This window comes from Oncorhynchus kisutch, linkage group LG28 (assembly GCF_002021735.2).
Source record: "Oncorhynchus kisutch isolate 150728-3 linkage group LG28, Okis_V2, whole genome shotgun sequence".
NCBI lineage: Eukaryota > Metazoa > Chordata > Actinopteri > Salmoniformes > Salmonidae > Oncorhynchus > Oncorhynchus kisutch.
This window is the reverse complement of record NC_034201.2, coordinates 38,607,823-38,634,991: the sequence shown is the minus strand read 5'-3', so window position 1 is coordinate 38,634,991 and position 27,169 is coordinate 38,607,823. Positions and strand designations below refer to the sequence as shown.

General features: G+C 42.3%; 1 protein-coding gene across 3 annotated transcripts in view; it reads left to right on the top strand.

Annotated features, from left to right (window-relative positions):
• Positions 1-27,169, top strand: part of acsl6 (acyl-CoA synthetase long chain family member 6) — a 91,332-nt gene that overhangs the window by 55,025 nt on the left and 9,138 nt on the right. For all 3 annotated transcript variants that reach the window (XM_031807712.1, XM_031807713.1, XM_020464182.2), the window contains exons 2-15: positions 4,791-5,011; positions 7,301-7,418; positions 12,906-12,970; positions 13,504-13,605; positions 13,873-13,972; positions 16,158-16,336; positions 17,243-17,275; positions 18,032-18,083; positions 21,423-21,496; positions 21,923-22,000; positions 23,255-23,389; positions 23,506-23,640; positions 24,209-24,304; positions 24,534-24,606. In XM_031807712.1, the coding sequence (XP_031663572.1) occupies positions 4,808-5,011; positions 7,301-7,418; positions 12,906-12,970; positions 13,504-13,605; positions 13,873-13,972; positions 16,158-16,336; positions 17,243-17,275; positions 18,032-18,083; positions 21,423-21,496; positions 21,923-22,000; positions 23,255-23,389; positions 23,506-23,640; positions 24,209-24,304; positions 24,534-24,606 (1,444 nt within the window). In that variant the 5' untranslated portion in view covers positions 4,791-4,807. The remainder of the gene's footprint in view (positions 1-4,790; positions 5,012-7,300; positions 7,419-12,905; positions 12,971-13,503; positions 13,606-13,872; positions 13,973-16,157; positions 16,337-17,242; positions 17,276-18,031; positions 18,084-21,422; positions 21,497-21,922; positions 22,001-23,254; positions 23,390-23,505; positions 23,641-24,208; positions 24,305-24,533; positions 24,607-27,169) is intronic.

The window sequence follows — 27,169 nt, the reverse complement described above, 5'->3', positions numbered from 1 at the left end:
ATTGCTGAGTTTGGCCGGGCAGGTAACTCTAGGACGAGTCTTGGTGGTTCCAAACTTCTTCCATTTAAGAATGATGGAGGCCACTGTGTTCTTGGGAACATTCAATGCTGCAGATTTTTTGGTGCCTTCCCAAGATCTGTGCAATCCTGTCTCTGAGCTCTATGGACAATTCCTTTGACCTCATGGCTTGGTTTTTGCTCTGACATGCACTGTCAACTGTGGGTGCCTTTTCAAATAATGTCCAATCATTTAAATTTACTACAGGTGGACTCCAATCAAGTTTTAGAAACATCTCAAGGATGATAAATTAAAACAGGATGCACCTGAGCTCAATTTTGAGTTTCATAGCAAAGGGTCTGAATACTTATGCCAGTGTGATATTTCTGGTGTCTTTTGTGAGAAAAATGTCAGAAAACCTGTTTTTGCTTTGTCATTATGGGATATTGTGTGTAGAATTAATTTAATTAATTTTAGAATAAGGCTGTAATGTAGCAAAATGTAGATAAAAAAATCAATGGTTCTGGATACTTTCCCAAGGCACGGTATTACAGCAAGACTGCTGTTTTCCTCTATAACAACACCTTAACCCCAATGGGCCTCGACAGACACTCTGGACAAGGAAGCTGTGGCTAGGTCACATGACACCATCATCCCGCTGTGGCAATAGATTCACACATCATGTTTTAGATCTGTTTGACTTTTACATGCTCTCTTGGCAGGGTAGCCATATGTAAATAATGTGTATCAATGGACTGTGTGTGTGTGTGTGTGATGGCCGGTATAGCTCTGCTCTTTGATCTCTCTGGCAGTGTAATTCACCCTCATCAAGGCTGAAAAAGGCTGAGATGGATATCGGACAGACGCCGCTGTCTGACAACATCTGGTCTAATGGACAGCAACACCCTTAGCTACTGAACTTCTAGGCCTAGGCTTGTATGATAATATTACTCTGAAACAAGGAAGGTGAGGATGATATAGCCATAGAAATAAGAATTAATAGACTGGACTTGGAAGCTCAAACCCTGGCAATTGACTTGAATGGAGACGCCCTTCCTATTCATTCGTATTTCTATGAGTATAGCAGTGTGGAAATCAGTTTGTGTAAAGCATTGTTTTCCAAACTTTTTATAGTCCCATACCCCTTCAAACATTCAACATCCAGCTGAGTACCCCCTCTGGCACCAGGGTCAGCGCAATCTCAAATGTAGTTTTTTCGCCATCGTTGTAAGCCTGCTACAAACACTATACTACACATTTCTTAAACATAAGAATGAGTGTGAGTTTTTGTTACAACCCGGCTCGTGGGAAGTGGGTTGTTATTTCGCTGAACACTAGATCCCTAACCCTAACCATTCATTTGATTTTTGGCAGTGAAACGAGGCTACTCAGGTGAGAGAAAAAACTCACCCAAATGTATAGCCCTGTTGGAAAATATAAATGGAGTATTTGAAAATGTGAAGAATTTTTGTATTTTTTTAAATTTTTGGTGTTTTAAAAAAATGCAAATCACATTTTTATTTGGCATACCCCTGACGGCATTGCTCGTACCTGCTGTAAAGCCAACCTTTGTACCAGGCATCGTATATCATTATGAGCAGTAATAGTATTACCGTCATGACTTATTATTGTAACCTTTCTGTAACTTTCCCATAGAGATGGTACTGATAGGGTCGTACACCTCATGACCAGAAATAAGTCGACACCTGCTTGTTGAACATCTCATTCCAAAATCCATGGTCATTAATATGGAGTTGGTTCCCCTTTTGCTTCTATAACAGCCTCTGCCCTTCTGGGAAGGCTTTCCACCAGATTTTGTCATTTTTAATTTGACCTTTATTTATACAGGTTTTTCTCATTGAGATAACATCTGTTTTCCAAGAGAGACCTGGTCCAATAGCAGCAGGGGGAACAACGTTTCAGACAAAACAACTTACATACACTAACATACACTACAGACACTAAAACAACATTAAACACAACTATAAACACACATACAGTGCAACAAAAACATTTTACGTCTTGACTAAAAACTGCTGGCCTAAACATTTGCACTCTTCTATGATATATACATCGATCAAGTGTTTAAACTGTTTAAACCAATGGAACTACAGTAGATCATCACATTTTTAAATGTTCAGGAGAGAATTCCAGGACCACGGAGCTAAGTTACTAAAACTATTCCTACCATGACCTGTTCTAATTTTTGGTACTGTTAGAAGCAAATGAGAATGGGACCGTAATTTATATTTATTTACTGACCTGACTAAAAAAGAACAGAGATAAAATGACCTAATATGGCCTTAAAAATCAGTGTATATCAGTGTTTAAGCCTACGCAAGGTCAATGACAACCAGCCAACAGCGCTGTAGAGATCACAATGATGTGTTGGACGTTTTTGATTTGTAATGATCCTGAGGGCTGCATGATATACTGAATCAAGTGCTCTCAGGGTAGTGTTTGAGGCCTGTATATATATATATATAATATATATATATATATATATATATATATATATATATATATATATATATAAACATCACTAAAATATAAAACCGCCAGTAATGTACATCGTCCCCGCTCCTTCCTGGCCTCAAAAGAAAAACAAGCCTTATGCCGGTAATAAAAACCTATTTTCAGCTTGAGCTTCCTTATCAAGTTCTCTACATGCACAGTGAAGCTCAGCTTATCATCAACCCACACACCCAAATATCGGTACACTTTAACTTGCTCCATAGTATGTCCAGCTAATGGAGCAATGACATGATTAGTAACATGCCTGGCATTTTGAAAATACTTTTAAAAAATTTAAATTTTTTGTTTTACCCGAACAACCAGCTTTAAATCATGCAGATTCTGTTGTATGATGCTAAATGCTCTTTGGGCATTTTCAAAAGATAAAGATAAACTACTACCGCTTGAATAAAGAGCCGTATCATCTGCATAAAAATTAACATCTGCTGTTTCAATAAGATCCCCAATGTTGTTGATATACCTGAGCACAATTCTATGGACTCAGATTTACAACCATCTGCCATTACACATTGTGTACGATTTGCTAGGTAATTTATAAACCAATCTAGAGCATGACCAGTAATTCCACAACATTTTAACCTTTGCACTAACACAGCATGTTCCACGGTGTCAAAAGCCTTCGACAAATCAATAAAGACAGACACACAATGTAACTTCTTATCAAGAGCACATGTTGGAACATTGCTGCTGTGACTTGCTTCCATTCAGCCACAAGAGCATTAGTGAGGCACTGATGTTGGACGATTAGGCCTGGCTTGCAGTCGGCGTTCCAATTCATCCCAAAGATGTTCAATGGGGTTGAGGTCAGGGCTCTGTGCTGACCAGTCAAGTTCTTCCACACCGATCTCGACAAACCGTTTCTGTATGGACTTCGTTTTGTGCACGGGGGAATTGTCATGCTGAAACAGGAAAGGCCCTTCCCCAAACTGTTGCCACAAAATTGTAAGCACAGAATTGTCTAGAATGTCATTGTATGCTGTAGTGTAAAGATTTCCCTTCACTGGAACTAAGGGGCCTAGCTCGAACTATGAAAACCAGTCCCAGACCGTTATTCCTCCTCCACCAAACGTTACAGTTGGCACTATGCACCTGGGGCAGGTATCGTTCCCCTGGCATCCACCAAACCTAGATTAGCCCATCGGACTACCAGATGGTGAAGCGTGATTCATCACTCCAGAGAACGTGTTTCCACTGCTCCAGTCCAATGGCGGTGAGCTTTACACCACTCCAGCCAACGCTTGGCATTGCATATGGTGATCTTACGCTTGTGTGCGGCCATGTAAACCCATTTCATGAAACTCCTGAAGAACAGTTCTTGTGCTGATGTTGCTTCCAAAGGCATTTTGGAACTCAGTAGTGAGTGTTGCAACCGAGGACATGCGATTTTTACGTGCTTCAGCACTCGGCGGTCCCGTTCTGTGAGCATGTATGGCCTACCACTTCGCGGCTGAGCCGGTGTTGCTCCTAGACGTTTCCACTTCACAATAACAGCACTTACAGTTGACGAATTTACTTGTTGGAAATGTCACTGAGCTCTTCAGTAAGGCCATTCTACTGCCAATGTTTGTCTATGGAGATTGCAAGGCTGTGTGCTCGAATTTATACACCTGCCAGCAATGGGTGTGGCTGAAATGACCGAATCCACTAATTTAAAGAGGTGTCCACATACTTGTGTGTGTGTATATATAGTGTGTACTGTAGTTAAAAACACCCGTACTTGTCAGTTTTGACAGAAGAGGAAGTGTGGCCTGTTCTCTTTTGGTAGATGAGGGGTTTCACACGGTGGCTGCTGTAACTGTCATTGCTGCGGTCTATTTCTGCTGCATAGTGAACCAAGAACAACAAGGAAATGAATCTGATTGGCAGTGCGGTGTTGTTATGTGTGACTCGCACCACTAAGGACGGGAGAAAGAAATTCAGCATTTAAACCGTCCACCAACCTGCCACACTGAATAATGTATATTATACATCATGGGCTGGGCTTCATGCTTGATTGTATAGTTTTGTACTGTATTTGCATTCGGCTTTTCTAAGTTTATCTCTGACTTCTAAAGCTGTACGGTACAATACATACTTTATATAGTAAAGATCTACTGTGTTGTGGGATCAAGCTAAAGCCTTATTCTGTAAGTCATAACCCTGCATCTCCCCTCTCTTTCCCTCCCCCTCCTCCCTCCCCCTATCTATCTTCTCCTCTCTTTCTGCCCCCCTCTCTTCCCTTCTCTATCTCTCTCCCCCCTCCTGCTATCCCACTCCAGAGCTGAGTTCCACCCTGATGGAGAGGATGCAGACCCAGGAGCTGCAGAGCAGTCTACAGCTGCCAGAGCTGGATGAGTTAAACCAGTTCTTCCGCTCCCTGCCCATCTCCACACTGGTGGGCATCGGTGCCCTGACCGCCGTGCTGGCCTACTGGCTTGCCACACGGCCACGTGCCATCTCTCCTCCCTGCAATCTCCAACACCAGTCTGAAGAAGTGGCGGTAAGCCAACGAATCACGATACAATACTCCATGTCTCAGAAAAGCAGTGCTGATCTAGGATCTGTTTAGTCTTTTAGATCAAAATTAATAATACAGGGTGTACCTGATCCTAGAACAGCACTTTCTGAGATGCTTTGGGGCCGATTCAGACTTAGAAATGAAGGCCTTTCCTGCGTACTTCTCAGTATTTGATCGCGTAACACGCTCTTTAGGTGTGGCTACCTTGCACGCTCTGAATACATTTAATTTAACTGCTGAAAACCCTGCCACTTGCATGCCAACAGATTTCCTTGTGGAGTGGTCATTCGATAGGTTATTTAGTACATTTAGCTTAAACCATCCCTTTAAATATGATGTACCTTTTAGTTTCAATTTTGTCCACAGACTTACTCAAATATATGGAGAGAACGGGTTCAGAATATCATGAATCAATGAAAGAAAGCTATTTAAATACACACATTCATCTCCATTTCAGCACCAGTTGGTAGATTTAAAAATACTCTGATCTTGTAGGTTATTTAGGTTTAGGAAAGTATTTATGAATCATAAGAAACAGATTTGGAGAGCCTTTACACATGAAAGAAAGAAAATGGTGGTTTGATTCATTCTGAAAAAGGGAATTACATTTAATTTACACCCGCTTGACTCAGGCACATCCTCACAACAGCCCAGTTTCAGTTGGCAAATCAGAATTTTCAGAATTTTCAGGGAGTCTCCCTGTAGTTTTACATTAACTGAAGACACATGCTCGCACACACACACTCACACTCACCCACACACACTCACTCACTCACTCACTCACACACTCACTCACTCACACACTCACTCACTCAGTCACTCACACACTCACACACTCACTCACTCACTCACACACTCACTCACTCACACACTCACTCACTCACTCACTCACACACTCACTCACTCACTCACTCACTCACTCACTCACTCACTCACTCACTCACTCACTCACACTCACTCACTCACTCACTCACTCACTCACTCACTCACTCACTCTCACACTCACTCACTCACATACTCACACAAACACTCACACACTCACACACTCACACACTCACACACTCACACACAAACACTCACACACACACACACACACACACACACACACACACACACACACACACACACACACACACACAGACAGTTTTCAGGTACAGTTTCAGCTCCACTGCTTCCTTTTCTTTAGCCTTTTCCTTCTTGCTTTGAGTAGCTCTCATACTGAGTAACTCTCATGCACATGCCCAGTTGCCACAAACCATAATGGCCTCTTTACTCAATTTATCAGGAGAGGAATGGAAGGTATTTAAACCCCCTAGAGTCAATCTAAGTAACAATAATAAATAAATAAATCCCCATCAAAATCTGTCAGCCAATGTCACACTTCCGTATCTGCGGTGAAGTGTCAGAGCTGGAGCGATGTTTGTCAGACCATGAGACAACCAAATTCTGTAGCGTTTGAACGGTTTGACCAACTATTATGACCACTATATGGAAAGGGGAGGCTTTCGCCAACATGATGGTGTTCTCCATTTTTCTCCACGACCCCCACAAGTGTCACGGGACTTGTCTGAGGGTAACTGATACTGGTTGAAAGAAATTACTGGAAGTATGAAGGTAGTTTTGTGCCTACCCAAAAGGGGTTAAATATGTGTAAAAAAAAAATATATATATATAAATATATATATTTATTTCCTGGGCTTACTCATATGTTCTAGATATAGGACAAACACTTCAAAACCTTGTTTCTTATGATACATTTATGAATGTGTTATTCAATGCATTTCTCTTGGCTATAGTAGTAAAGGCTAAATTAAATGTTTTATCAAATAATTCTTGTATATATGTTTATATCTACAAGGGTCCTACAATTCTAAATCAAATAGCTAAATGATCCATAGTATAACCATCTTAAAACAATTCAAATGTCAGCTTGGAACCCCCCCTTTACTACTATAAACAATCATAGACTGACTTAGGTGTCAGCAACCACTCCGGCTTCAATCAGAGTAAAGCTTAAAGACGGATATTTGACGTGTAAACCAATCTCTCTTTCTGCCCTGAGGCTTCTGTACTGTACCTGTTGAAGCATGTATAAAAGCTGGCAATTTGCATAATAACAATAATAATAATGGCTCCCATAGCTTAGAGAATAAGGATTTGGATTTGGAATATATATTTGGACTACATCCAGAAATAGCCATGTTGTTACTTTGGTGTGTGTGTCCTAGCCTCACTGTCTGTGTCTATCTCCTCATGTCTGTCTGTCTCTAGCATGAAGATGGGGTTCGCAGGTCCATGCTGGGGGACAGCCCCAATAATCTGCTGACACACTACCACGAGGATGCCAAAACCATGTATGAGGTGTTCCAGAGAGGCCTCCACATAGCCGGTGTGTACACACACACACACACACACACACACACACACACACACACACACACACACACACACACACACACACACACACACACACACACACACACACACACACACACACACACACACACACACACAGGCACTGTGGTCTGAAAAAGTGCTGGTGCACTGTCTGTGTGGTCTGTCTGGTGAGGGGATAAAGTGCTATCTAGATTACCATGGCAACTGAGAGCATTGGAAGTAGCATCTGAGGTGAGGCCTAAAGTCAGTCTGCAGACAGACTAGACTGTGTATACAGTACCAGTCAAAAGTTTGGACACACCTACTCATTCAAGGGTTTTTCTTTATTTGTACTATTTTCTATACTGTAGAATAATAGTGAAGACATCAAAACTATGAAATAACACATATGGAATCATGTAGTAACCAAAAAATGGATTCTTCAAAGTAACCACTCTTTACCGCGATGATGTCTTTGCACACTCTTGGCATTCTCTTAACCAACTTCATGAGGTAGTCACCTGGAATGCATTTCAATTAACAGGTGTGTCTTGTTAAAAGCTCATTTGTGGAATTTCTTTCCTTATGCGTTTGAGCCAATCAGTTGTGTTGTGACAAGGTAGGGGTGGTATACAGAAGACATCCCTATTTGGTAAAAGACCAAGTCCATATTATGGCAAGAACAGCTCAAATATGCAAAGAGAAATGACAGTCCATCATTACTTCAACACGGAACATTTCAAGAACTTTGAAAGTTTCTTCAAGTACAGTCGCAAAAAGCATCCAGCGCTATGATGAAACTGGCTCTCATGAGGACCGCCACGGGAAAGGAAGACACAGAGTTACCTCTGCTGCAGAGAATAAGTTCATTAGAGTTACCAGCCTCAGAAATTGGAGCCCAAATCAATGCTTCACAGAGTTCAAGTAACAGACACATCTCAACAACAACTGTTCAGAGGAGACTGCGTGAATCAGGCCTTCATGGTTGAATTGCTGCAAAGAAATCACTACCAAAGGACACCAGTAAGAAGAAGAGATTTGCTTGGGCCAAGAAACACGAGCAATGGACATTAGACCAGTGGAAATCTGTCCTTCGTTCTGATGAGTCCAAATTTGAGATGTTTGGTTCCAACCACTTGTCTTTGTGAGAAGCAGAGTAGGTGAATGGATGATCTCCGCATGTGTGGTTCCCACTGTGAAGCATGGAGGAGGAGGTGTGATGGTGTGGGTTACAGTACATACAGTAGGACACACTGAAAAGCACTTACACATCCTGTGTTTGATTTCTTTCAGAGAGTCATGGAGTTGGAGGCTAACCAGAACCCACTTTAAATAATGAATGTAAATTTTAACCTGGCAAAAACACGTTGTGTGGGAAGAAAGGTCATCGGGGAAAGGGCCACCGTTGATGTGCCGGGTCAGAGAGGAGCAAATATCACAATGTGTGCTGCAATCTAGAGTGCTGGTTTGGGCCTGCAGAAATGCCAGATTGGTCCCTACAACACTGAGCGCCTCCACCAACAACTGGTGCCAGAAGCAGAAAGGGAGGAAACACAAGGACATTTGTGATTGCATGGGACAATGTGGAATTACACCATTCACATGCAATCACAAACTGGTTTTCAGCCCATCCAAGAAGGATTTCCCTTTTCCTCCCTCCCTACTCACCTTTCCTCAACCCCATCGGCCACATGACCAAATGTCCCCCCTGGATGCCGGCTGCAGAGACATCTCAGCTGAAGACTGTCAGGAGTGGATGAGGCAGGCCAAGCATTTCTATCCAAGGTGCATAGCGAGAGACGACATAAGATGTGATGTGGACGAGAACATGTGTCCAAATGCTGAAGATGGTATAGATTAGAACAGAACGGGGCATTTTACTGTTTTTTCCCTTCCGTGCCTTTTTTGCTGTAATTGTGTTGTATTTTTACACATTTGGAACCAAAGGCCATGTGTGTTGGATGTGTTGTTGAACCAAAGGCCATGTATGTTGGATGTGTTGTTGAATCAAAGGCCATATATGTTGGATGTGTTGTTGAACCAAAGGCCATGTATGTTGGATGTGTTGTTGAACCAAAGGCCATGTATGTTGGATGTGTTGTTGAACCAAAGGCCATGTATGTTGGATGTGTTGTTGAACCAAAGGCCATGTATGTTGGATGTGTTGTTGAACCAAAGGCCATGTATGTTGGAGGTGTTGTTGAACCAAAGGCCATGTATGTTGGAGGTGTTGTTGAACCAAAGGTCATGTATGTTGGAGGTGTTGTTGAACCAAAGGCCATGTATGTTGGAGGTGTTGTTGAACCAAAGGCCATGTATGTTGGATGTGTTGTTGAACCAAAGGTCATGTATGTTGGAGGTGTTGTTGAACCAAAGGTCATGTATGTTGGAGGTGTTGTTGAACCAAAGGCCATGTATGTTGGAGGTGTTGTTGAACCAAAGGCCATGTATGTTGGATGTGTTGTTGAACCAAAGGCCATGTATGTTGGATGTGTTGTTGAACCACAGGCCATGTATGTTGGATGTGTTGTTGAACCAAAGGCCATGTATGTTGGATGTGTTGTTGAACCAAAGGCCATGTATGTTGGATGTGTTGTTGAACCAAAGGTCATGTATGTTGGAGGTGTTGTTGAACCAAAGGCCATGTATGTTGGAGGTGTTGTTGAACCAAAGGCCATGTATGTTGGGTGTGTTGTTGAACCAAAGGCCATGTATGTTGGATGTGTTGTTGAACCAAAGGCCATGTATGTTGGATGTGTTGTTGAACCAAAGGCCATGTATGTTGGATGTGTTGTTGAACCAAAGGCCATGTATGTTGGATGTGTTGTTGAACCAAAGGTCATGTATGTTGGATGTGTTGTTGAACCAAAGGCCATGTATGTTGGAGGTGTTGTTGAACCAAAGGCCATGTATGTTGGATGTGTTGTTGAACCAAAGGCCATGTGTGTTGGAGGTGTTGTTGAACCAAAGGCCATGTATGTTGGAGGTGTTGTTGAACCAAAGGTCATGTATGTTGGAGGTGTTGTTGAACCAAAGGTCATGTATGTTGGAGGTGTTGTTGAACCAAAGGTCATGTATGTTGGAGGTGTTGTTGAACCAAAGGCCATGTATGTTGGATGTGTTGTTGAACCAAAGGCCATGTATGTTGGAGGTGTTGTTGAACCAAAGGCCATGTATGTTGGAGGTGTTGTTGAACCAAAGGCCATGTATGTTGGATGTGTTGTTGAACCAAAGGCCATGTATATGGATGTGTTGTTGAACCAAAGGCCATGTATGTTGGATGTGTTGTTGAACCAAAGGCCATGTATGTTGGATGTGTTGTTGAACCAAAGGCCATGTATGTTGGATGTGTTGTTGAACCAAAGGCCATGTATGTTGGATGTGTTGTTGAACCAAAGGCCATGTATGTTGGATGTGTTGTTGAACCAAAGGCCATGTATGTTGGATGTGTTGTTGAACCAAAGGCCATGTATGTTGGATGTGTTGTTGAACCAAAGGCCATGTATGTTGGAGGTGTTGTTGAACCAAAGGTCATGTATGTTGGATGTGTTGTTGAACCAAAGGCCATGTGTGTTGGATGTGTTGTTGAACCAAAAGTCATGTATGTTGGATGTGTTGTTGAACCAAAGGCCATGTGTGTTGGATGTGTTGTTGAACCAAAGGCCATGTATGTTGGATGTGTTGTTGAACCAAAGGCCATGTATGTTGGATGTGTTGTTGAACCAAAGGCCATGTATGTTGGATGTGTTGTTGAACCAAAGGCCATGTATGTTGGATGTGTTGTTGAACCAAAGGCCATGTATGTTGGATGTGTTGTTGAACCAAAGGCCATGTATGTTGGATGTGTTGTTGAACCAAAGGCCATGTATGTTGGATGTGTTGTTGAACCAAAGGCCATGTATGTTGGATGTGTTGTTGAACCAAAGGCCATGTATGTTGGATGTGTTGTTGAACCAAAGGCCATGTATGTTGGATGTGTTGTTGAACCAAAGGCCATGTATGTTGGATGTGTTGTTGAACCAAAGGCCATGTATGTTGGATGTGTTGTTGATCACAATTTCATGTTGCTAATAAAGCTTTTACTGCAGCAATTTTGTCACTTACTATTTTATCTACTGTACATTCTATAAAGTAAAGATGACTCATTCACTTTTAGATAGTATGTTGCCAAAAAGGCACACATACGACACTCAACCAACAAATATAGAGTGGTTTACAGTAAAAGGAAATGGAATTATAAAAAACGGTGTATTTTTATGTTGTCTATTGTATGCAGGTAGAACTGAAACATGAAAAGTAATGCAGTTTTTGTAATGCCATCAACTGTTAGTATTTTGAAAGTTGTTATGCTATGATTGACTATATGTTGCTCTTAGATAGAAAATATGCTAGTGTTTTGACAGAATGATTAGATATTGAGTCTGGTTTGCCGTGTTTTGACAGAATGATTAGATATTGAGTCTGGTTTGCCGTGTTTTGACAGAATGATTAGATATTGAGTCTGGTTTGCCGTGTTTTGACAGAATGATTAGATATTGAGTCTGGTTTGCCGTGTTTTGACAGAATGATTAGATATTGAGTCTGGTTTGCCGTGTTTTTATAGAGTTAGTGTATGTAAACAACGTTTTTTTGCATTTTGAAATGCGGAGTTGGTATTTAATGAACAAAATGTGGTTTTGAGCAGAACATTGACTATTTGTCTAATTGTGTGATGTCGGTGTGTTGCTGTGTTAAGAGTTTAGAAAAAGTATCTTAAGTACAAGTAAACACTTTAATAGCCGAGCAGTTAGTCACTAACTGTGACTAGCTGGCTGACTGACTAGCTGACTGACTAGCTGACTGACTGGCTGAATGACTAGCTGATTGACTGACTGGCTGGCTGACTGACTGGCTGACTGATTAACTGACTAGCTGACTAACTGACTGACTATATTTACATTTTAGTCATTTAGCAGACGGTCTTATGACAGACTGACTGACTGACTGACTAGCTGACTAACTGACTTGCTGAATGACTAGCTGACTACATAAATATAGTTACATTTACATATTAGTCATTTAGCAGACAGTCTTATTTCAGACTGACTAACTGACTTGCTGACTGACTAGCTGACTGACTGACTAACTGACTAATTAAATATAGTTACATTTACATATTAGTTATTTAGCAGACAGTCTTATTTCAGACTGACTGACTGACTAGCTGACTAACTGACTTGCTGAATGACTAGCTGACGGACTGACTGACTAACTGACTAATTAAATATAGTTAAATTGACATATTAGTCATTTAGCAGACAGTCTTATAACTGACTGATTCCAACATAATGCTGAGCAGCAATTGTAGTTAGTAGGCAGTAAAAAGACTGCTAAAGAGGAATCGATAGAGGAACAGAGACTGTACATGCATGGTCACAATGAGTGTCAGTCATGTGATCCTTTGGGGGTTTCTGTGTTTTTGTAAATTCACTGACTCGTCCTGTTGTGGTATTGTCTCTAGGTGATGGACCTTGCTTAGGCTCCCGGCTACCCGAAAAGCCTTACAAGTGGCTGTCCTATAAAGAGGTAAGCACAGAGTAGAACTACCTCTGTGCAGAACACTGACGCACAAGAGCAATCTATAGCTCTGTATGTAACTCAGTCCTTGTAGTTTGTATTCCACTTGGATGTGTCATGTGGTTGATCAACAGATGCTCAGTTTACAGTACCCCCTATGTCTGCTGCTTCTAAAACATCTGTAGCAACACACAGTTGTATTTCAAGTTGATTTACACTAAAGCTTTATGTACCACTGCACTGAACTACTGGACTTTTTAACATACATTTATTAACAAAACCGGGGGGATTTATTTTCATGGTATTTTATCTTCTATGTTACTGAGAGGGATTTATTCAGGAAGCTTATAAACACTTCAGTGTTGGAATGCTGCAGCTGGAAGGATTCTGGAGTTACAAAAACACTGCTCCAATATTTGATCTATGACATCATGACAGTTGAGGAGAGCATAGCGCAAACAAGCTTGTTTTATATTTTTTATACTGACATATTTCTTGTTTCAACATACGCTCAGCTGCTGCCCATTCATTTTCACTTCCAGGTCACAACCCGGGCGGAGTACTTGGGGTCGGGGCTGCTGAGCCAGGGCTGCACGCCGTGCCCAGATCAGTTCATCGGAGTGTTTGCACAGAACAGGCCAGAGGTGAGGTCATTGTCAAAGCGAGACATTATGTGTGTCTCAAATGGCACCCATTCCCTACATAGTGCAATATTTTTGACCAGACCCCTATTAAAAGTAGTGCACTATATAGGGAATAGGGTGCCATTTGGGACAAGACACTGATTCACAAATGTTCTGACATGATATAAAGGTTAACAGCTCCAACTCCATTCGTAGAGGCTTTTTTAAAGTTGCGCTTTATGGCAAGGTGCCCTGGCCTCCTTTTGACCTGTCTGTCTCTAATTGCAGTGGATCATTTCGGAGCTGGCCTGCTACACCTACTCTATGGTGGTGGTGCCTCTGTATGACACACTAGGGCCTGATGCCATACGCTACATCATCAACACTGGTAAGACTAGCAGATTTCAGATATCTGTGTCCCAAATGGCACCCTATTCACCTCTATGGGCCTTGGTCAAATCTAGTGCACGACATAGGTAATAGGGATCCATTTGGGACAGAGCCCTACAGTAATTGTACTGCTGGCATTAGCGGTGCGTGGTTAAAATCACCAGGGATGCTAATCCAGAAAAAAAATCCATATTACAACCTATGTGTTGTGATAATTATGTTGTTTTCTCTACAACCTGTTAGTTCAAATGCCTTGCCACTGTGATATATAGAGAGGCCTAAGGCAGAGACAGTACGAACACAGTGGCAGAATAAATTCAACCACACCTTTGTTTCATCACAAAACCAGAGAGCAACCTCTGTCTGGTGAAGTCCACAAAGCATATTGCAGGTAACGAACAGTTACGTGGCCTACAGCATGATAAGTTAATGTTCCCCACATTTTCTGACTACTAAACAACAATTGATTTAGAACCACAGAGTTTTACCGCAAGTCTTAAAGGAAACAGGATCTGCCTCCACCATTCCAGAACCATTTCAACTTCAACATTTCATCATCATCGAATCACCTATGATTAGTCTAATACAGTGACAACTAAAAGATATCAAAAACTATTTAGTCCAATCAACATAAGCTAAATATGATGTGGCTGTCCATGGTACTGATTTCTGTGTGTGGTGTGGTGTGTGTGTGTGTGCAAATAGAAAAAACATGTTGACTCACCCTACTTGTAGAGAAATGCCAATGCCATCCTCTTCTTTCATGTTGCTTAAACGGTCTATGACTCTGTCATACAGTGCACGTTTTTAGTTTTTGTTGTCCTCGGCTACTATGAATACACGCCACTGGCTGCTGGAGCTTGTTGTGTGCTGGTGTAATTCTATAGCTATGCCGGGGTTATGCCATACAGGTGTATGCCAACGCACAACCTATTGTGTTGGCACATGCCCTACATTGCCCCGTCTACTCTTTATTAACCTATAGCACTAGATTTGAGACTCTTCCTTTTATTTTAAAAGGAACATTTCTTTAGTTTCATGGACCAGTTATTTTGATACTTTTTTGGGGTCCAGTTGTGTTAAAAAATTATGTTACATTTAAGTTGTTTAGGATTCAAACCAACAAACTTTAATTTACAGACCCAATGCTCTTAACCACTAGGCTACCTGCTGCTAACAACTTGTATGAAACACATCCTACCTATAGATGTGGGATGGGCAACAGGCGGCCGTGGGTTTTGAAGGCCCTCGGATCGATACCCACCCAAAAAAGATATTCTATATTTATTATATATATTATATATTTATTATATGTATATTTTTGGGAAACTCTGTCTAGGGTATGCACATGTGGGTACGCAGACCCGCGAGCAACTGCGCCCCCCCCATGAAGTTCAGTGGTTTTGTGGCCCCCACCCCATCAAAGTTGCCCATCCCTGCTATAGATGACGCTCATAAGCTGAGACACTCGTCCTTCCCTTCCAGAACAGTTGTCCTTAGACTAGAGAATTCTGTTTTATTGTGTTGTGTTTCAGACACACAATCCCTCTAACTCCTCTCTCTCTCTCTCTCTCTCTTTTTCTCTCTCTCTCTCTCTCTCTCTCTCTCTCTCTCTCTCTCTCTCTCTCTCTCACACAGACACACACACAGACACACACACACACGGACACACACACACACAGACACACACACACAGACACACACACACACACACACACACACACACACACACACACACACACACACACACACACACACACACACACACACACACACACACACACACACACATAGAGGAATCAGGTTAGGGCTCACCTTCGCCTTATGCTGGAGGTAATGAGCTTAACTCAGTTGGTTTGGGAGGAAGGGAGAGCCTCTCTCTGTCGTTACACTTTCCTCCTTCCCCTTGTCCTCAGGACTTTCCATCCTTCAGTTTGACACTAATCAGTTAACTGACATCAAACTCTGTCATGTTATTCATCTCTTTCCAACTGTCCCTCAGTTACACAGTGCTTTGGTTTTGGCCCAGTGTCCCAACAGAATTTGTCTCTGCTCCAAGGCCGTAAAATGGAAATCTGTGTGTAGAGCAGTAGTTATCTGTGTGTTTGCTAGCTGATTGGATTATGTATGTGTCTTCTATTTCTCACACAAGAAGTGGGGGCCTTTTGTGTGCTGTCTTTCAGCGGACATCGTCACAGTAATCTGTGACAAGCCTGAGAAGGCCCAGGTGCTTTTGGGTAACGTGGAGAGGCAGGAGACCCCTGGGCTGAAGAGAATCATCCTGATGGACCCCTTTGATCCTGCCCTGCTGGAGGAGGGGGCGGGCTGCGGGGTCATCGTCCAGTCCATGCAAGATGTGGAGGTAGGGATAGTGTGTAGGGGGGCACAGGTGATGGGGGAGTAGTGTATGGGGGGAGAGTAGAGGCTCATGGAGAGGGGAGGGAGGGGCTTCAGGTGGGGAGGGAGAGAGGCCTCAGCTCAGCTAATATAATGTATCAAAGCCCAATCCTGTCTATGCAGAGACCTGTAGCTCATCTGTGTACTCTTTCCACTGCTTGCAAGCCACACGACTGATTCTTTGGAGAAGTATGAACAACACTTCAATGGCTCCATGTCTATGTACTCCGAACACTCCAAACACTAATGTGTGACTGGTGTGTTGGCTATAACTTAATAAAGACTGCAGTATGTACAGTGTTTACTGTAATCCATGTACTAGCCCTCTGAGGGCAAGAGATAGGCATTATTATCTCTGCAGAACATGATGGTATCTTGAACAGGTCTAGCCTGTCTCACTTCCTTGCTGTAAATTACCATGTCAACAAAAAATAAACATTATGAAACAAGCAAAAGTTATGGTTAAATCCTACATTTAGTCAGCAGTGTAGCCTAGTGGTTAGAGCATTGGACTAGTAACCGAAAGGTTGCAAGTTCAAATCCCCGAGCTGACAAGGTACAAAATCTGTCGTTCTGCCCTTGAACAGGCAGTTAACCCACTGTTCCTAGGCCGTCATTGAAAATAAGAATTTGTTCTTAACTGACTTGCCTAGTAAAATAAAGGTAAAATAAATAAAATAAAAAATAAAAATAAAGAAAGAATGCTTCCGTTACAGTTTACTAAATGAATCTAGTGTAAAACTATGCAAACAAGAGAGAGCTGTTCAGATATTTAGTCCCTTCCACTTTATTATGGCTGTGTTTTATGGTTCTTCTAATGATTATCTAACACAAGATAATGTGCTTGTTTGCATGCTGCCGTCCCATCCAGGATCTGGGCAGAGAGAACCACAGAATGCCCCTGGTGAGTTCAGTCGTATATGTCTGGTCTGGTTAGTTGTCTGTGTCTCAAATAGCAACCTATTCCCTACTCAATCGATGCCGCCCAATTCTCACCTTAGAGTAGTGCACTAAATAGGGAATATGGTGTCAGTTGGACAGCATCCAGCCTCGAGATGTATACGGTCTGTCCCTGTCTGCCGCGCTCTGCACAGGCAGAATGCAGGAAGACCTCAGAGTGGTGCTGACTATGTTTTGTTATGTTTTAGACATATTTTAGACAGGATCTCTGGCTGGGTGACAGTTTTGCCTCCATTACCTATTTGTGTATGCAGAGAGGGTTGTGTTGAATGTGTACGTAGATGTTTGTGGGGGAAAAAAAGTAAGACAATTCAGATTTGTGCTTTTGAGACCTGAGTACAAACCAATTGGTTCCCTTTGATTGCAATCGATGTGTGCTATTGTGTTAGAATTGAGATCACACCATCCAAGACAACACAGTAGAGACAAGGTCTGCAAACATTATTTACAGTAGCTGTCTGTTACTTTAGTAACAACTGTTTAAAATGCATACTGTATTAATATCCCTTTTGATCTCACATAGCACTTTAAGTCTGTAAGTGTTTAGTATTCTCGTTTTACGTGACCATCTTCTACATTCACATATTGCTTTAAATGCCTGAGATGGGCTAATATAACATTGCCTATTATCTGATGGTGATATCAATGAGTTCATGATCTCATTCGGACTATATCCTGACTGTGCTTTTGTACCCCACAGCCACCTACACCAGAAGATCTGTCCATCGTGTGCTTCACCAGTGGTACCACAGGTATCTCCATCTAGCCACCAGATAAACTATAGCACGCCAAAGTGTCTTATTCTTACAAGCTGATCAAATTGAATCAAATGTTATTAGTCACATGTGCCGAATACAACAGGTGTAGACCTTACAGTGAAATGCTTACTTACAAGCCCTGAACCAACAGTGCAGTTTCAAAAAATATGGATAAGAATAAGAGATGAAAGTAACAAGTAATTAAAGAGCAGCAGTAAAAAAATAACAATCTATACAGGGGGGCACCGGTTAGTTGAGGTAGTATGTACATGTAGGTAGAGTTAATTAAAGTGACTATGCATAGATGACAACAGAGAGTGGCAGTGGTGTGGAGAGAGGGGGGGGGGGGCAATACTGATCACAATATTGATGTGTATTAACACAGTAATGCAGTATCTGAAGAGTTCCGCCACAATCCCTGGTTCAAGTCCAACCCTGACGGTAGCTTTGGTCTGTTTCAGGACAACTTTATGAAGCGTGTCTATTGTTTCTCTCATCGTGTGTGACAGATTATTAACAGGAAGAGGCCTCCCTCCGACCACTTAAAGCCAATGCCATGTATCAGGGTTGAAATGGTACAGTAATGGTCATGGTAGGGCCCTTATTAACAGTGAGACTTCAGAGGGAAAGGCAGTTAAAGGTTTTTTTCTGCATCAAAAGGGGCTTAGGTGGTGGGCGTGGCAGGAGGGCATGGCAATGGGCGTGGTCGGCCCGTCGGCATGGCAATGGGCGTGGTCGGCCCGTTGGCATGGCTGAATTTTACAGAACATTTTAGACGCCCCAATTTCAGAGCCATTTCTGCATTGAAGCCAATTTCCTGAAATTCTACACAATTCTCTATGGAGTTGAGAGAAAATGTTTCCGTTTTAAAGCTAGTTTCATGTGATACTACATATTCTGTAATGGTGCTAAGAAAAAAGGTTTCAGTTATAAAACTAATTTCCTGCAATTCTATGCATTTTGGCTAATGTTACTTTGCTAAAACATAATAACAAATACTGTTAAATTCATTGGGTAACACTTTACATTAAGTTGCCCCTATTACCATGTACTGTAACTAACACAGTAATAACTGCATTAGCAATATACTAGTTACATACTGTAGGTGTTACTATGTAATTACATGGTAATAAGGTTGTAGCACTATCAGATATTACACAATTGGATCAAGGAATGTGTAATCACACATCCACTTGCTGAAGGTTGATTCAGATGTGTAACTACTGATGTTATTACACATGTTCTTGTACCACTGTGTAACTATTGTTTTGTAATTACACATTTATAAGTCACCTGTGAATTACCATGTTAATAACTCAAACCAAACTCTGTCCTTGTTACATGTACCAGGGTTGGGAAGTAACTGATTACATGTAAGGGATTACAAAAAAAACGTTAACTGTAATCTGTTACGTTACCAGCAAAATATTGTAATCAGATTACCGATACTTTTGAAAAACTAGATGATTACCTTGAGGATTACTTTTAAATTCAGAAAGGATGTTTGACACTTTGTTTTATCAATGACATTCAAATCAGCATTGAAAAAAAGGCTCAGGTTTAAGTTTGTTCCACCTGAGTGAGTCTGACCACAAGTCAGAGACCAATATGATGACATACCAAATGTGTTTGATGGATCGCATGAATAGAGCAGGAATAGGCTTTTGTAGGCTACAGTCCAAGCTATGTCTTCCAATGGTGCGACTGCTGTCAGCATCCAAAGATGATCCAACTTGAATAAACGCTTGGAGGTAAGGATGACAGTAGTAGTGTAGACTACGGTGATACGGATATCACTTATTATTGATATCTACATAGTGCATTGATGTGAATCACACTGCTGCTCTCTCATTTAGCTATTTGCGCCTCACGGATTGTGGTTGTTGTGGATGGCTGTTCACAAATCTAAATGTGTATTTGAACCCAATAATGGTTGAATTCAAGAAGTTTAAGCTGCCTCTCAATCATTGTTTTTGAAACCAGTGGACAGCCAGTGAAAAATACGCTTTTGCAACCGTTGCATTGTGCTGATCCCAACCTATGAGCAATAAAAGCCCCACTTTTATTCTCATCTAATTCATGCTGATAAAAAAATCCATAGGCGTAATGGACACATGCTGAAACTTGCAAACGTTTGATAGACTTAAAGGGGCAATCTGTAGTTGCTACACCCATTTTTGGACTTAGAAATGATATATACAGAGCCAGTCAGAAGTTTGGACACACTTACTCATTCCAGAGTTTTTCTTTATTCTACTATTTTCTACATTGTAGTATAATAGTGTAGACATCAACACTATGAAATAACACATAAGGAATCATGTAGTAACCAAAAAAGTGTTAAACAAATAAAAATATATTTTATATTTTATGTTCTTCAAATAGCCACCCTTTGCCTTGATGACAGCTTTGCACTGGCAAAGCATGCCTTTCCATTAGCGCAGCATTTATTTTTTAACTTGAATCAATGAGCCCAATCAGTCCTCCATTACAACAAAAATCATAAACAACAGAGTAGGGCTGGCTAATAAATCTTTCATTCTGGGATTATGCTCAGGTAAAACAATTTGTCTAATCTATACTCCCATATTTACAATGTAACAACCTTTGCAGACAATAGACAACAACCTTGTTACCATGTAATTTACAAAGTAACAGCTACGTAACTACTATGTTACTTGAGTTATTACTGTGAAGTTACATAGTAATAGGGGCAACAATGTAAGGCGCTTGGTAATTTTATTACGGTCTGGCCACAAATACAGTCATATAGAATACCCTGGTATTTCCACACATGTAGCCACAGCTTTAGTCACAAGCAGCCCACTGCAATCATAGAAAGAGTGCCATCTGTTGGTCTTTCAGTGTAACTTCCATCAGCCAGTATGTGTTTTCCCATGGTGGATGTCTCCCCTGGTGCACTTGTTACACGCCTGCCCTGAGGCCAATCTAAACTCCTGTCTCTCTGAGTGTGTGTGTTCCAAAGGCTGTTACAGGGTTATTCAACTCAGGTTGCTCCCACTATGGCAAAGCAAAACACATACTGTTCATGTGTAGCCTGAAATACAAGTGCCACAATGAAAATTATTTTCGTTCCTAGGCTGCTAACTTGTTTTTCCGGATATATATATCTAACCTTGTTGTTTTCCATCGATTGATACTGGATGGGTCCCAAAAGGAAACCCGTTTCCATATACAGTCATGGGTGTACACTTTTTACCATAGTCCTAAGTATTGCACTATAAGGGAATAGCGTGCTATCCATTGTTGAGAGCAGGTGGAGGAGGAGTCCATTGATTTTGTTGCACTGTTTTCTGTCCCTCTCCTACATAGGAAACCCAAAAGGAGTCATGCTGACACACGGGAATGTTGTGGCTGATTTCTCAGGCTTCCTCAAAGTGACAGATGTAAGTTCGATCGGACTATGGTATAGCTGACCCTTTATGTGGAGGAAATTTCCCTTGTACAGTATTTATCTTGAGTAGGTGCTAAATTTCCCATTTATGTAACTATATTAGATGTAAGACTCACTAAATTGCTTCAAGTCCCATATCTTACATGGGACAATAACAAGATGGAAATGTACAATGCACAAATGTATTTGTTTTTGTGTGCTTGTGTATAATATCTGTTTCTCATTAAGATCATGTTTGACAGTTGAGTGGTGAGAAACAAACCCCACTGGGCACAGAAGTCAATTCAACATCTATTCTGTATTGGTTCAATGTCATTTAGTTGAAATGACGTGGAAACAACGTTGATTCAACCATTGTGTACCCGATGGGGCGGTTCTAATCCCCTGCTAACCACTTTTCCTCTTCCCCATGCCACAGAAAGTAATATTCCCAAACCAAGACGACGTTCTTATCTCCTTCCTGCCTCTGGCGCACATGTTTGAAAGACTCATCCAGGTAATTTCTCAAACAAAGCCCACACTAAGCTTTCATCTGTATAACTGTTGGTATGGGTGTTGCTCCTCTTTGTGTGTGTGTGTGTGTACACAGGTACCTGTATTTTCAGACATGTAGGATCTTGGCGATTACCCTTGTCCTTGGCTGTTATTGACCTGGTTATCTGCGGTTGGATTTCATTGTGACATTATATTATTATATAGGCATATCATCTGCTTGCTCTGGATAAGCTGGCTCATACAGTCATGGGTGTGCATTATTTCTGCCGGTTCTAACAGCTTCGCCCCCACAGGAAACTTGAGCCCTGCTGTTAACCCCCCACGCCTCTAGCTTGGGATGCATCCTAAATTGCATCCTATCCCCTATATACTGAACTACTTTCGACCAAGGCCCAATGGGCCTTGGTCAAAAGTAGTGTACTACAAAGGGAATAGGGTGCTATTTAAATCGCAAGCTTGGTCTGTTGTTTCCGATAGCTGTGGTTCCACAGCTCGTGTTTTCAGTCCCTAACTACTGATTTTGGATCAGACCCATATGTATTATTTTGAATAACTACTATGAGTTAAAAAACAAAGCTGGCACTGGATCAGCTTCAGTACTGAAGGGGTAAAGCAACCATACAGGTTCAACCGAGGTTCTTTCCTTGTTAGTGTGTGAGACACAGACACAGGAAACCACCTCTCTTCCCCTCCAACACAAGCAGGCACATACTTCATGTTCACAAGAATGCACACACCCAGACACTGTTAATGTATGTGACCTTTATGTAACTAATGTAAACGCCTTTAAGTTCATCCTCAAAAGGAACGACCCATGTTTTCCTTGTAGAACTCGTTGAATAGGCTTTTCCATATACAGTAAGTTTTATGGTCCCTGCCAGTGCGCTCCAGTCTATTATGCAAATCATGTCTTTCAACACGTGAAAGAAAAAAAGGCAGTCCCTGCAGAGCCTGTCCTCATCATGACCTCAAAAACAGGAACTGTTCCAAAGATCTGTGTGAATTGTGGTACTTTCAAGACAACTCAGAAACTCTGAACCTCCGAGTTAAAATCAATATATTTTTTTGCGTCAAGTTTCCTGTTTGTCAATTCTGATATTTTGCAAGTGGGAAAGTCGGAGCCCTAGTTTCCAAGTGGACATTTTAGAGTTTTCGAGTTCCGAGTTGTCTTGAAAGCGGCATTAGGCCAGATCTATGCAACTGAATACAATAAGTGCTTTTTGACTCAGTTGTAACTGTTAGGTTCTTTCCCCAGTCTGTGGTGTATTGTCACGGTGGCCGGATCGGTTTCTTCCAAGGCGACATCCGCCTGTTGTCTGATGACATGAAGGCCTTACGGCCCACCATCTTCCCTGTGGTACCTCGACTGCTCAATCGCATGTACGACAAGGTGAGAGAACCAGCCTTTACACACACACCCCCCCCCTACACACACACCTCCCTTCATTTTTCATATCTTATATCAACTCAACCCCTCTCTTGAATGTCTATGTGTGTACTCTACAGATATTCAGCCAGGCCAACACCCCATTGAAGCGTTGGCTGCTGAACTTTGCAGCTAAGAGAAAAGGGGCAGAGGTCAGCAGGGGGATCATCCGCATGGACAGCCTGTGGGATAAGATATTCTTCAGTAAGATACAGGTATCCACCACCCCTCCTCCATTCCTTCTCTTCTCCTCCTGCCTATGAGTGGCCTGATATGGTGCCCCCACACATTGGCTACCCGGACTATCTGCATTGTGCCCCGCCACCCACCAACCCCTCTTTTACGCTATTGCTACTCTCTGTTAATCATATATGTATAGTCACTTTAACCATACCTACATGTACATACTACCTCAATTAGCCTGACTTACCGGTGCCTGTTTATAGCCTCGCTTCGGTTATTTTTCACTGTTGTTTTTATTTCTTTACTTATCCATTGTTCACCTAATACCTATTTTTTACTTAAAAATTGCACTGTTGGTTAGGGCCTGTATGTAAGCATTTCACTGTAAGGTCTACTACACCTGTTGTTTTCGGCGCACGTGACAAATAAACTTTGATTTGATTTGCTGTGTGTGTACAGGCAATAAAATGGGAATATGCACTGTGACCCGTGGAAGTGTTGCTAGGCAGGCAGGATGCACTGTATTTCAACAACACAGACTGCATTCCTGGTGTGTTGTGGGAGTTTGGGTTGTGTAATAGTATTGTGTTCTGTTGGCAGGCCAGCCTGGGTGGGAGGTTACGCATGATTGTAACTGGAGCTGCGCCGGCATCCCCCACTGTACTGGGGTTTCTCAGGGCTGCACTGGGTTGTCAGGTAAGTGATGCACACGTGAATGCGCGCACACAAACACACACATGGTGGATAAACACACACATGCAGCTGCATGCATAAGCATACACATGCGCACACACACGCACATGTGTTGACAAACACACAAATGCATGCAGCCACAAGCACACATGGACACGAGGTCACACAGACAAACCATCAGACTGATCATATCACATCCTGCTAACATCCTGTCTGTCCTGGCTGTCTGTAGGTGTATGAGGCGTATGGCCAGACAGAGTGTACTGCTGGTTGTACTTTCACCACTCCTGGAGACTGGACCTCAGGTGAGCTTATCTCTTCTCGCCCCTCTCCTCAACGCTCTTCCCTTCTCCTCTCTCCCCCACTCCTTTCTTCTCTTCTCCTCTCTCCCCCACTCCTTTCTTCTCTTCTCCTCTCTCCCCCACTCCTTTCTTCTCTTCTCCTCTCTCCCCCACTCCTTTCTTCTCTTCTCCTCTCTCCCCCACTCCTTTCTTCTCTTCTCCTTTCTCCCCCACTCCTTTCTTCTCTTCTCCTCTCTCCCCCACTCCTTTCTTCCCTTCTCCTCTCTCCCCCACTCCTTTCTTCTCTTCTCCTCTCTCCCCCACTCCTTTCTTCTCTTCTCCTTTCTTCTCCACTTTTACTTGTCTCCTCTTCTACTCCATTTCAACCGGTCAACAGCTGTTCCACTCCCAGTACACCCAAGTGGTGCACTATACATAGGGAGCCATTTGGGACTCACCCCTACATTAGGCCAGGGAGCAAGAGTACCTTTATGACATCAGAGTACAGTCGGCTCTAGCCCATGCCTGTTTAAAAACATTATACTTCACCACTGGGGTGAAAGTCTAAGAGGTTTTACAACGGTGGAAACACAAGCCCACAGAGATAACACGCTGTGTATTGGGGACACATTATAGTGTGACTGAGTATAGCTGCTGCTGACTGATGCCAACATCAACAAGGCCCTCCATGTCCTGAGGAGATGGGGTTATGAGTCAGTGTCACTTGCTTTCAGCGGAAGGACCACCGCAAAGTGAAATATTTTACTGTGAACACTACAGCTGAAGCGAACTCTTTCCTCCGCCACACGTAAGTGCTTTCAGCTTCAGACTCAAACAAACAAACAAACACAAGCTTTAAGGTTCTCACTGTTTTTAGCTCTGTGGCTTCCGGCTGGCTGCACGTTTTAGGGCCACAACCATTTCCCCTCTGTAATGTGTGAGAATAGGGGTAACTAGTCGGGAGGCTTAATTGTAGTTGGGTCAACAACCTTTGGATCACAGCCAGTATTTACCCACGTACTCTGCTGTGCTACAAAACACTGGCAGTTGCAGTATTTCAACCCAAGCATGCAACAGACACTTTATTGTCTCGGTGAAACAGCCATGGCCAAAGGTTACACTGGAAATATATTGAGCTGCAGTACATTGGAATGGATGCTAGAGCAGCTGACCCACCCATCAGCCCACTGAATCATCGGTTATGTCCCAAATGGCACCCTATTTCCTATATAGTGCGCTACTTTTGACCAGAGCCCTATGGGAATAGGGTCCCCTATGGTTCCTGGTCAAAAGATGTGCACTATATAAGGAATAAGGTGTGATTTGGAATGCAGCCATAATCTCCTGTCTTCCTGGAAATGTCATTACTTATTACATATTATTTCATGATGCAGACTTGCCAGGTCTAGCATACATTTCCAGCCCAAGGACCACTCAAAGCCCACCCACAAGGCCTGAAAACTAGGCCAAAATGTTGTTGTTTTTTCAGCAAGAGAGGAGTTGTTAAATAGGTGTCTCCATAATGACAATCTAGATACAACTGGTAAAAAAAAGCAAATTGACTGAGAACATATTCTCATTTACAGCAACGACCTGGGGAATAGTTACAGGGGAGAGGAGGGGGAATGAATGAGCCAATTGGAAGCTGGGGATGATTAGGTGGTTATGATAGTATGAGGGTCAGACTGGGTATTTAGCCAGGACACCAGGGTTATCACCCCTACTCGTACGAGTAGTGCCATAGTGTCTTTAGTGACCACAGAAAGTCAGGAAACTAATTTAACGTCCCATCTGAAAAACAGCACCCTACACAGGGCAATGTTCCCAATAAAATGTATTTTTTGGTGATCTTGATGTTTGTAAGCTACTCTTCTATAGGCCCTGCGCATTATACTCTTCGACACTATAAAAACTATTTGGAACTAGCTAGTGCTGTTATTCGTTTGTTGTCCTCACATGACTTGTCATGAAGTGCTGCTCTCCTGTCACTTGTGACTCAGCTGCCTGCTGCAGCGCTCTCTCAACACACGGCCCTCCCCATCCCTCGATCCCTCCCTCCCTACCACTCTCTCAGCAACAGCCTGCCTCACTACCTGATTATCAATAGCAGCAGGTCACAGTGAAATAAATAGATTAAAAAAATACACAAAAAATAGAAATACCATAGAAATACCATGGCAGCGGCAGTGCTACTTAGAAGTAGCGCAAAAACCTGCAACCCGCAACCAATACATTTTCCCCTGCGACATTGTTTTCAAAGGACTTCAATTTTCAGGAAAACCATGGACATGGCAACCCCGATCAGTATACTCTCTTAATAAGGCCCTGTGCTCTTACAGTTCCTGGGCAGTGGGGCAGCCTGCTGTTGGTTTGGAATCAGACACAACTGAATGTGTGGATGACATTCAGGGATCTCAGTGGGGAATAACAATTTCAGATCTTCACACACCCTAGAATTGGGCTTTGGCTTTGTGCCTTGCAATGTTTTTAAGTTTAGCAAGTATGGATAAAGGAATGACTTCTCTAACTATTGTGCAGGCCTGATTGTCAAACAATACACATTTTTGCGTATTTCCACTAAAATATG